The sequence below is a fragment of the Hibiscus syriacus genome, unplaced genomic scaffold (assembly GCF_006381635.1).
Source record: "Hibiscus syriacus cultivar Baekdansim isolate YM2019G1 unplaced genomic scaffold, ASM638163v2 tig00109987_pilon, whole genome shotgun sequence".
Lineage (NCBI taxonomy): Eukaryota > Viridiplantae > Streptophyta > Magnoliopsida > Malvales > Malvaceae > Hibiscus > Hibiscus syriacus.
The window spans coordinates 286,327-297,784 of NW_024062550.1; the positions used below are offsets into that span (position 1 = coordinate 286,327).

The 11,458-nt window shown below is 36.2% G+C and overlaps 1 protein-coding gene across 3 annotated transcripts; it reads left to right on the forward strand.

Moving 5' to 3' along the window:
* Positions 1–799: 799 nt before the first annotated feature.
* On the forward strand, positions 800–8,015 carry LOC120211835 (protein phosphatase 2C and cyclic nucleotide-binding/kinase domain-containing protein-like). 3 transcript variants are annotated; one of them, XM_039210296.1, is made up of 15 exons: positions 801–1,987; positions 2,433–2,564; positions 2,643–2,867; positions 2,981–3,106; positions 3,574–3,636; positions 3,932–4,014; positions 4,382–4,613; positions 4,719–5,035; positions 5,256–5,343; positions 5,442–5,508; positions 5,926–6,203; positions 6,314–6,379; positions 6,513–6,634; positions 7,078–7,234; positions 7,314–8,015. In XM_039210296.1, the coding sequence occupies exons 1-15, from the start codon at positions 944–946 to the stop codon at positions 7,557–7,559; spliced, it is 3,246 nt and encodes a 1,081-aa protein (XP_039066227.1). In that variant the 5' UTR covers positions 801–943; the 3' UTR covers positions 7,560–8,015. The 3 variants fall into 3 exon arrangements, 2 of the variants coding, with proteins under 2 accessions (XP_039066228.1, XP_039066227.1); XR_005524641.1 differs by lacking the exons at positions 5,926–6,203; positions 6,314–6,379; positions 6,513–6,634; positions 7,078–7,234; positions 7,314–8,015 and having other exon boundaries at positions 800–1,987; positions 5,236–5,343; positions 5,442–5,510; XM_039210297.1 differs by lacking the exons at positions 5,256–5,343; positions 6,314–6,379; positions 6,513–6,634; positions 7,078–7,234; positions 7,314–8,015 and having other exon boundaries at positions 800–1,987; positions 5,926–6,062.
* Positions 8,016–11,458: the final 3,443 nt, after the last annotated feature.

The following is an 11,458-nucleotide window of genomic DNA, read 5'->3' on the forward strand; positions in this document are numbered from 1 at the left end:
AGCGAACATGAACATACCTCCGTTCGTGTGCGTTCGGTTCGTTAACATGCCTAAAGTCGTAGCTTATTCATCACAGCTCCTTTCTATTAAGCTAGCTTTTTGAAAAGTCACAAATTTAATTAATTAATTAATTTTATTCTTTTTCATTTAATAGTATTTTAATTTTGAGATTTGAATGTAAGAAAATGGACCACGTAAGGAACCCAATTGATTTGAACAAAGAAATAATGCAAGGAGATAAAGTCAGAGGCGCAAACTCATTTGAGATAATGAGGGACCACTCCGGAAATAAAATTGGAATTGTGGCTGTAAATTGTAATTATCCGAACGTAAGGGATGGCTGTCTCAATCCCTTTTGCCCACCATCCATTCATGGTTTATATTTATATATCTTTTTCCGTTTAAACTCAAAAATTAATTTATTTTAATTCAATTTAAAAAATTATTCGACCGGTAAGCTCGATGACCCAAACCATAATAAAAATGATTTAAATTTATAATAGAGAAAATATTTAAAAATTTTAAACTCATCCAATCATAAATAAATAATTTCATTCGAGTAAACTCGATAAGTATGTTAAAAAGATTGAATTGATTATTAATTAAATCAATAATCGAAAAACTGACCGGACCCACCTAAACTCGAACCGCATGGAGATCCACTCCTTATCATGCACCTTTACGCCGGCTATGCTAATATACGCTCCCTCATCCGAAAGTATTCCACTGAAATATAAGCAGTGATTCATTTTAGTAATTATTTTAAATTTATTATTTTTAATATTTCAGTAAACTTTTGGATTCATTGGTTCATCTGTCGGAATTTGGAAGGAAAAATTAGTTTCAGTTATCCAAATCGGCGATGAAATGAAGCATTTTGCGATTTCCAGAGCTATTCTCTTCTCCAGCCTTTGTTTTTGAGGACAGTTTATTTGTTGGAGTGATGGGCTGCGTGTACTCGAGAGCTTGCATCGGCGGGATTTGCGTGCCGAGGGATGCAAGAATCAAAGAGCCGCAAAGCGCGAGGCCAAACGCGGCAGAGATTGCCGTTTTCTCACCCGCATCTTCGAACGACGGTGACGAAACCAGAGACCAAATCCATTCTCAGTTAAGCTTGAACCTAGATGGTGACCCGGAGCTTGGCATCAGACGCCTCTCTAGGGTCTCAGCCCAGTTCCTCCCGGCGGACGGTTCTCGAACGGTTAAAGTTCCGTCGGGCAATTACGAGCTTAAGTATTCTTACTTGTCTCAAAGAGGTTACTATCCAGATGCTTTGGATAAAGCTAATCAAGACAGTTTCTGTATCCACACTCCGTTTGGAACAAATCCTGACGATCATTTCTTCGGCGTTTTCGACGGTCACGGTGAGTTCGGAGCTGAATGTTCGCAGTTCGTCAAAAGGAAACTATGCGAAAATTTGTTAAGAAATAGTAAATTCCAAGTCGATGGCGTCGAAGCTTGCCAGGCCGCGTATTTGACTACGAACACACAACTGCACGCCGATAATTTGGATGATGGCATGAGCGGAACGACGTCTATAACAGTTTTAGTTCGTGGTCGAACGATATACGTGGCGAATTGTGGTGATTCGAGAGCAGTTATAGCGGAGAAAAGGGGGAAAGAAATCGTGGCTGTTGATTTGTCGATTGATCAGACGCCTTTTCGTGTTGATGAGCTGGAGAGAGTGACGCTATGTGGAGCGAGAGTGCTTACATTGGATCAAATTGAAGGGTTGAAGAATCCGGATGTGCAGTGTTGGGGAACAGAGGAAGGCGACGATGGTGATCCTCCCAGGCTGTGGGTGCCGAATGGGATGTATCCTGGAACTGCTTTTACGAGGAGTATTGGGGACTCCATTGCTGAGACTATTGGCGTTGTGGCAAATCCGGAGATTGTTGTGTTGGAGCTTACTGAAAATAATCCTTTCTTTGTGCTTGCTAGTGACGGGGTTTTCGAGTTCCTTTCTAGCCAAACTGTGGTTGATATGGTAAGGGAATTATTTCAATGTATGAAATGGTGATCATAAGGGAATAAAGTGAAACTTAGTTGCTGCTGCTGTGCTGTGATTCATGATTAGTTCTAGTTATATTGTTGGTTAAATTACTTAGTATTTGGCTGGGATAACTATTTTAGGAGTTAACCTTCTGTTGTTAACGTTGGACCTCGGATTTGAGGGACTGGTATTCTTTTATTATTCTAATTAGGAAAATGGTTTTTTGAAGCACATTCCATGAATTTCTGGTTGTAGAAGGTTTTATGTTTATCAAGAATTGCCTGTCACTTATGTAAGTCTAGATGTCTATGATACCGGTGTTTCGTAATTCTTCTCATCATTTTTTTTATATAGGATGATATTTCTTCTTATCCTTAGATGGTCAATTTGATTCTGAATTTCTATCTTTCTTTATCAGTAGTTGTCCTTAATATTTCAGGTCGCAAAACACAATGATCCTCGTGATGCTTGTGCTGCAATTGTTGCTGAATCTTATCGACTTTGGCTTCAGTATGAAACTCGAACTGATGATATTACTGTGATAGTTGTGCATGTTAATGGACTAGTTGGAGTAAGTGAGCAAGCTTTTTGCACGAGATGTATTTCTTGTCTGCATTGCTATTTGTATCTCATTCGTTTTTCCTACCAGGTTGGTGGTGAATCTGCTCCTGCTTCTATTTTACGGCCTCCTGTTCCTCAAGTGTCTGAGACAAACGGATCAGAATCTCCTTCAACCATTAGCTTGAGCTCTAGGAACCAACAAGCAAGGCATGACTTATCACGGGCTCGTGTTCGTGCTATTGAGAGTTCATTGGAGAATGGGCAAGTCTGGGTTCCACCACCCCCTGCTTTCAGAAAAACTTGGGAAGAAGAAGTAAGACTTCTACCGTATTCTATTAGTTTTGGATGCATTATGGTGTTCCCTCACAAAACAATGCTGTTGTTCTTTTTATTATTGTTATTTAATATTTATATTATGTGTTGCAGTCACATATAGAGCGGGCATTGAATGACCATTTCCTCTTCAGAAAACTAACTGATTCGCAGCGTCATGTTTTATTGGATTGCATGCAAAGAGTTGAGGTCCAACCAGGGGATATTGTGGTTAAACAGGTTAGTTAGTGAATTTGGTATTAGCTTCAATTTTTGCTGCTATTTCATGCAGTTATGATGTTGCTCCCTAACTGTATGAGCAAAATGTCCTGAAATCACTTTACTGCTTCATTGCTATCATGTAAGTTATGAATTACCCAAACAAAGATGCTACTTTATTAGTGATCAGTAGGATAATTTATGCTTTAATTTTGAAGCAATTGGCAGCAGCAAACTGATGAATAAGCTGCTGATATGAAACCATTAAGTGTCAGAGATCCAAATTTCTCCAGCATATAAGCATGCTTTCTGCCTCTGGTGTCTATTTTGGTTTGAAATTGAGGTTCTTTTTCACAAAGCTGAACCCTGGTTCAACTTCCTTGATTTCAAATGCTAGGATTAGAGGAGCTTATATCTTAAATACAGTTCTAGATGGAGTTTTACATCGTTACAATAGAAGTTAAAACCCTAATTGTTATATTTTGTAGGGTGGTGAAGGTGACTGCTTTTATGTTGTGGGAAGTGGAGAATTTGAGGTCTTGGCAACCCAGGTTTGTTCGTTTTGATTCTCACAGAGGCACATATTGATTAGATTTACTTGTTGTCTATGTTTAAACCTAGAAAAGGTCCTGAGACCCGAGCTTGTTTTATTAAATTTGAACTAACTCTTCAGTTCAAATGTTTGCAGTACTTATTGTGGTCCAATGCTCAATATAGTCATGCTCTAATTCTCTGTTATCACTTTTTTTCCGTTTTCTTATTAACGAGTTGTCGAGTTCATAGGCCATTGGTATTTGTTTATTTTCAGTGAGATTTAAGTTTTTTCACTAGAAACTATTCTGGCAGGAAGATAAAAATGGAGAGTTGCCAAGGGTTTTGCAGCGGTATACAGCTGAGAAGTTATCATCGTTCGGTGAGCTGGCACTGATGTATGTTCTCTTCCTTTTTCCTTTCTCACCTCATTGTAAATAAAGAAGTCTTTAATTCTATTTTTTGATTTTGCTTAGTAAATGTTGGAATGCACATTTGGAAAGCTTGAAGATAATTCATACCGAGTTGCAAACCAAAATTAGAATATTATGTGACCATCATTTCTGTGAAGTAGCAATAAAGCAATATTTCGCTGATTTTTCTTAATACCTAGCATTCACTATATTTGGCTCATCTTGAGATTTCCATGTATATGTATGTATGCATATGTCAAACCTGCTGGTGTCTTGAGTTGGGATTAGCCGCTCTTTCTGGCTAAATATATGGTACATCTTTCCATGATAATTGTGTTTCATTGATATACAGGTACAATAAGCCTCTCCAAGCCTCTGTGCTTGCCGTAACAAGTGGAACTCTTTGGACCCTAAAACGAGAAGATTTTCGTGGAATTTTGATGTCCGAGTTTTCTAATTTGTCATCCTTGAAGTTGCTTCGCTCTGTTGATCTTCTATCGAGGTTGACAATTTTACAGCTGAGTCATGTTGCAGATTCTCTTTCTGAACTTTCCTTCTCTAATGGGCAGACCATATTTAATAGGGTAGATATTTTTTTCCTTCCAATATTATGTTTTTTCCCGGGTATATTTTTTTACTATATTATTTTTGGTTCAGTCTTTTGTCGTATATTTGCCATGATTCTGCAGAATGAGGGCCTTTCAGCATTGCACATTATCCAGAAGGGTCACGTGAGGATTACTTTTGACGGGGATTTGTTAAGAAGCCCAAATGTCTTTAGTCTCAAGTCTGATAACCCCAAAGAGGATGATGATCAGCAGACTGGTAAAGAACTGTCTGTTGAAAAGACAGAAGGAAGCTATTTTGGGGAATGGACACTTCTTGGCGAGCGGATGGGTTCTTTAAATGCGGTTGCAGTGGGTGATGTTTCATGTGCTGTTTTGACGAAGGAGAAGTTTGATTCAGTCGTGGGACCTTTAACGAAGCTTTCACCAGACGATCAGAAGTATGTTCTTGTCTAATACATTGAATATTGCATCCTTGATTTGCTCCTTTTTCCTGTTAGAATGTGTTTCTTTTTATATTTCAATCAACCGTCCATATTGGAATCTGTAAGCTTTTAGAACTCCATAACTGAAAACAATGAACTTTTAGTTTCTTCTCATCTCATTTGAATGTTTAATACTTTCTTTGAGAATGATGTTGTTGTCTCTGTTGCCATTTAGGCCTAGAGACTATTCTTTAGATGCGCCAAAGGATTCTTCCAAAGAAATTGATATTTCAAATCTTGCAAAAGTTGACCTCTCTCAATTGGTAAGAAGTGCTTAGTTCCACCTCTGCCTTGTGGTTAATGTAGCAAAATGATGTCATCACGAGAACAATCTCCTAAACACAGCTAATGTCATATGCAGGAGTGGAGAACATCTTTATATTCCACCGACTGTAGTGAGATTGGGCTTGTACTTGTAAGAGACTCAGGTTGGTTATCTGTGTATTTACTTTTACCCAGCATTTTACATTTAAGAAGACTCCTTTTTTTTTTGTAACTAGAGGTGAGTATTCGATTGAGTCGAGTAATTTTTTTTTTGAGTTAGTCGAGTTGACAAGTCCTATTTCATCATTCAAGCTTTATTAGTCGAGTCCAGTTTATGAAGTTCGAGTTCACACCAGTCGAATCTAGTTCCGAGTTTCTGTTCAAATTTAATTGTAATTATAATATTTTTCATATTCTTTTTCACTTTGTAATGTTATTTAAGAAACAATTGAGTTTCTGTTCTTTTTCACATAGTAATTTATAGCATCTAACATGCTTATTTTCCTATGTTGTGCTTTTGAGGAACTTGTTATGGAACAACTTTTAAAATATTTCTTTGTGTGAAATGGATTCGTTACCAGAAAAAATCCTTAGTTTGAAGAGGTTTTCAAAGCAGAAGGTAAAAAAACTAGGAAAAGAAGCCCAAGTTTTAAAGGAGAAGGATCTGATGAAGAGCATGAGCTCTGCAGCTTGCATACCTCAGGTCTTGTGCACTTGTGCTGACCAAATGCATGCTGGAATGCTGTTAAATACCTACCTTGTCTGCCCGTTGTCTTCTATACTTCGCACCCCTCTAGATGAACAATCAGCACGGTTCTGTGCTGCATCTGTTGTTACCTCTTTAGAAGATCTACACCAGGTCAGTTTTTAGAAGCAGTAGTTTTCTTCCACTTCATTTCCTCAATTCCTTGTGTATATGTTATTTATTTCAATTTATCTTTCAACATCCATTTTTCATATGAATTTCAGAATGGTGTCCTTTACAGAGGAGTGTCTCCAGATGTTTTGATGTTGGACAAAACTGGCCATTTACAGGTTGGTATTAGTGTATGCTTGTGTTATAGTTTTTGTTTACACATAAGGGAAGGTAACCCTCTCTTTTATATGTATGGTGGCAAGTCAGAAAGAGCTGAGTTTAATTGCTTTATTTTGTTGTGTTATGTTGTAGCTAGTTGATTTCAGATTTGGGAAGAAGTTATCTAGCGAGCGAACATTTACAATTTGCGGGATGGTAGACTCTTTAGCACCAGAGGTAGTTCAGGGAAAGGGCCATGGTCTTCCTGCTGACTGGTAAACATACATCCCATTCTTCATTTATCTGATTTGTCATAAACATCTTCATGTTTTATTTATCATGAAAAGAACAGAATTGAATAACTCAAAATAACTACACTGCTAGATCGTTGAAGAAATACGATTTGGGTTTATAATGGAGAGATTGGATGAATGTTTGGTTTGCATTAGTAATGTCTTAATGCCGGGGTGGTGGGGGGATGTTTCTGGTATTACTGAAAGGAACAGATGGAATTCTTCTTTAGTTGTTCTTTTATGTGCCTACCGTAGTTTTACATATTTTAGTTCTTGAAAACTTTCATGTGGATTTTAAAGAACATCAAAGATGAAGACCTTTGGGTAGGACGCCTAATCTACTATTTCTTACGAATGAGTTTGAAATGGTGTGCAATTTGATGATCTATTTTTCCTTTCTGACACAAATCTTTTGAAATATGCAGGTGGGCCCTGGGAGTCCTAATCTATTTCTTGCTTCAAGGTGAAATGCCATTTGGATCGTGGAGAGAAAACGAGCTTGATACATTTGCAAAGATTGCAAAAGGACAGTTTACTCTGTCACAGAATTTAAGCCCTGAAGCTGTTGATCTAATCACCAAGGTATTTTTATTGCTATTTCTTGAATTCCTCATAGCAATCATGGAACTCCTCACATGTTTGTGTCAAAATGATTTTTCAGTTGCTTGAAGTTGATGAAAAAGAAAGACTGGGAAGCCATGGTTCCATTAACGTTAAAAATCATCCGTGGTTTAATGGTGTTGACTGGGAAGGAATCAGAGACCAAAGCTTTCCCGTTCCTCATGAGTTAACTTCTCGTATAGCTCAACATTTAGAAACTCGTAATGAGGAGTGCCCTGTTTCTGTTACTTCCCCGCCTCAAGATATAGCAGAGCTCAATGTTCCGGAGTGGCTCGATGAGTGGTAGAAGAATGATCTATGTGGTTATTCCTCCAGTCTACATTTCTGCCAACAGTTTGCTTGTTGAGTTCCATTCAATGTGCTGAAATTGACCGTTGGATTATCAGAAGCTGGATTAGAGAAACCATTGCAATAAGTCAATTGTAAAGTTGCGGGCCTTAGATTGCTCATATAATTCTGTGATTTTTTTAATAGTCTGCTGCCAATTTAGCCGTCTAACCAGTTTAGTGGATAGCTGAGTTACTAGGTTTTTATTTTAAAATCTCGATTTTTTACATATTTCCCACTTTTAAATATAGGTAAACGAGAGTTCCTTGTACCTCAAGCTTTCTGCTTCACTTTACCGGTGGCAGTAGTAGATAATCAATTGGTTTTGGCATTTTGGGTCATTATAGATGTACGCATATTGATACAACATATGATATGTTGATTGACATCTATTATTCCTCTTGCAAAGTTATTCTGCCATTAGTGATGTTTTCTACTGTCTTTTATGTAAATGAAATGTCCTAATCAAATCGAACCCGGGGTGCTTTCGAAGCGTGCTTAACTCGGAGGTGAGATCTTTATCTATGCTTAATTTTTTGAGTTGAAGAGTGCTTTGTGTTGCCTCGTGTTTGGAACTGATAAACTCTCTTATTCACAGTGTAGTTGGTTCAACACGGAGGAACCGGCAAGGGACTTTTCTCACTTCAAAACCAAGCTTGGGAGGAACCTTATAACCTTCTGTATAGTTTTTGTGTGTGTGTGGTTGGGGATGGGGGGTGTTAAAAAATCTGATCAGAGAGAGGTATTATTTCGAGAATATAAACAAGATATTTCAAAATTAGTTTCCTTGACCAGAGTACTCCAACTCTGAACTTTCAAATGAATTTCTTTTATCGATTTTGAGTGAGGTTTGTAAAATTTTAATATGAAGAAGATTAATAAAATGTTAACGTTTTGGAATCAATCTTGTCGTGAATGAGTATCGATAATGAGTGATGATTGATCTGCTAATTCTATAGAGAAAAAAAAGGAGAAGAAATGATCGTATTGTTAACCATTTAAACTTAAAATATTTTAGAATTTCATAATAAAATAACATAAATTTTGGTATTTAATAGTATAATCTTCACAAAGAAAATCATGGATATGCGTTGAGCGTGCTTTTAATAGATTCTGCACTGGCTCAGCACTTACGTTAATACAAACAACCGATCAAATAATAAAAGTAACACCAACAGCAGCTCTTGAGCCAGCGTTTTCGACCGGCAAACATTATTAAAATGGCTTGATTTCATAAACAACCACGGAGGGTTCATTGTTTAACATTAATATTTTTTATTATATGATCATTGAGGGGTAGTGAAATTAGTTGGTATTTATATTATTGTTATTTAAATAAAGAAAAATAAGCATTAGACTGTGGAAAAGCTTACGTCAATGGAGATATTGTTTTAAATTTAGGTTAAACTTTGTTTAATCATATCTTTCTCTCGTCGCTTTTGTCTTCTTTTAAACATGGGATTGTAGTAATAGTCCAATAATTGAATTAAATTGACCATCCAGCTCAGTTGGTAGAGCACAAGGTTCTTAATCTTGGGATCGTGGGATCGAGTCCCACGGAAGGCATTTCATAATTCGGAGGTCTCCTACGGAAGTTGCTCTCAACCTGGCGTTGGGGGCCAGCCTACTATCCTATTTTCCCTTTACCCCATTACATATGAGAATAATGGTAAAAAAAAAAAAGTATTAGTAGAGTTTGCAAGGTTGAACCTTTGAGATCCTTGATAAGGGAGAAATTAAAAACTTCAGGAGGTCAAAGTTTTCCGGACGTAGGGTTTTACGTAAGAGACACGAATCTTTAGAAAATATATTAAAATTTTAGAATGTGTAAAATTTCATATATACGAAATTATATCATAAAAAAATTTAAAATTTTAAGAATGTTCCTAAATTTAAATTTTAAAAAAAGTTTTCCGGACGTAGGGTTTTACGCCATTTAATACATTTTTGGTCTTTATTTTATCTTAATTATGTTCCTAACTTTAAGTACGTGTCTAGTCTAATCCTTTGTGAAAAATGTGTGAACCCTAACCCTCTAGTTAGTATGAAGTAGTAATCAATTAGTTATACATTTCTATGCTTGTATCGATGTATACTAATTACAACGGTTGGTCATATAGTTCTTAATGGTTTTGTTCCAACCCATTTGGTTTAATTATGTTCTATATCTCTATACTCTTTATTCTTTTGAATTTTGTTTTCCGGATTTTATTTTCAGGAATTTAGCCATTTGATCCTCTAATTTAGAAACCAAAGCCAATCGATAATACAGTTCATTGATTTTAGAGGCCTTAGTCCCTCGATTTTTTGATACAATTACTTTTTAGGTCTCTTAATTTTGAAACTAATCAAATTAAGCATTGGTTTATCATTTTTATGGGTAAATTACAACGTTCCTCACTAAACTTTACTCTCTCTCCTATTTTGCTCATCGTACTTTTATTTTTTTCTATTTTACACACTGAACTTTACAATCGAATCATTTTGCTCACTCGACTGTTTTCTCTCTAATAGTTGATGATGTGACATTTTTTATTATTATTTAATATAAAATAAAAAGCAGAAGGTGGCTGGATGCCACCATCGACCACCGCCGAAGATGCCAGTCATTTGGTCCCAAAATGGGATGGGCCGCTTCGCCTGAGTCTGAATTCGACTTCCATTTTGTTGGAACTTGCTTCAAAGTCTACGAATTTGAGATTTAAAGTGAGGAAACCGAAACATTTCAGTCCAAATTCACGAGTTTTGAGACATTTTCCGGTGAAACAACTATCAGTTTTCGACTCAGGGGTCGAGAAGAACCGGCCCATGAAATTTGGGATCGAACGACCACCATCTACGATTGTCAAAGGTGGACGGAATGAAAATGGTGTGGTGGCCGGTGGGGAGAAAATGAAGAAGAGAAGGAAAGATGATAAATTACACCATAAGTCACTGAACTTTACTCTCTCATATTTTACTCACCAAAACAACGTCGTTTTGGAGTATATTTGAGTTTTTCAAAACGACGTCATTTTGATTCATGTGCCATGTCATAACACCTTTAAATAGTTAATGGCAGAGTGAGCAAAATGATTAATATGTAAAGTTCAGTGAGCAAAATAGAAAAATTGAAAGAACGGTGAGTAAAATAGGAGAGAAAATATATTTTAGTGAGGTTTGGTGTAATTTACCCTTTTTATTTAAGTACATTTTAGGTCTTTTCAATTTCAGAATTAAATAAATTATGTTTTTATTTTTTAAATTAATGACTCTAATAATCATTTTATTCTTATCGTAACGAACTTGGACTATCGCAACGAACTTGGACTATCGCAATGAATTTGTAATAAATCGCAATGTGAACTTCGACTATCGCAAATCAGTTTCCAGATTCGCAACGCGAACTTTGACTATCGCAATGCGAATATGTAAATCGCAATGCGATAGTCGAAGTTCGCGTTGCGAATCTGAAAACTGATTTGCGATACCGGAGATCGCGTTGCGAATTATCGATCGCATTGCGATTTAGTTGGTCATTTTGGCAAATCCAAAAAAAATTGATTAAAATCAAATATTATAAGGCATTTTTGGTCACTAAGGTTATTTTCTCTTTTGTTTATCATCTAAAAATTTTATCCATACTTCCCACCAAATGACTGATTTGATTAAAAAAAAAAAAGATTCGTTGCGTCTGCTACTTTGTAAACCTTAATTAAAAATTAATTAATGTGCTTATCATAAAACCAGGTTGGCATTAGTTCCATTATTTATAAAGCACAAAAATTTATTTTTTTAAATATTTATTTATTCACATTAATCAATCGTTTTTATTTGTTTATTTATTTACGTAGAGCAAATGAGCAATGTATTATAAAG

What these genes read in the sequence shown, in the direction of transcription:
- LOC120211835 (XM_039210296.1), top strand. Translation starts at nt 944, where the DNA reads ATGGGCTGCGTGTACTCGAGAGCTTGCATCGGCGGGATTTGCGTGCCG. An exon ending in GGCAGACCATATTTAATAGG is followed by an intron (nt 4,614 to 4,718) that starts GTAGATATTTTT and finishes ATGATTCTGCAG; the next exon opens with AATGAGGGCCTTTCAGCATT. An exon ending in AAGTTGACCTCTCTCAATTG is followed by an intron (nt 5,344 to 5,441) that starts GTAAGAAGTGCT and finishes TGTCATATGCAG; the next exon opens with GAGTGGAGAACATCTTTATA.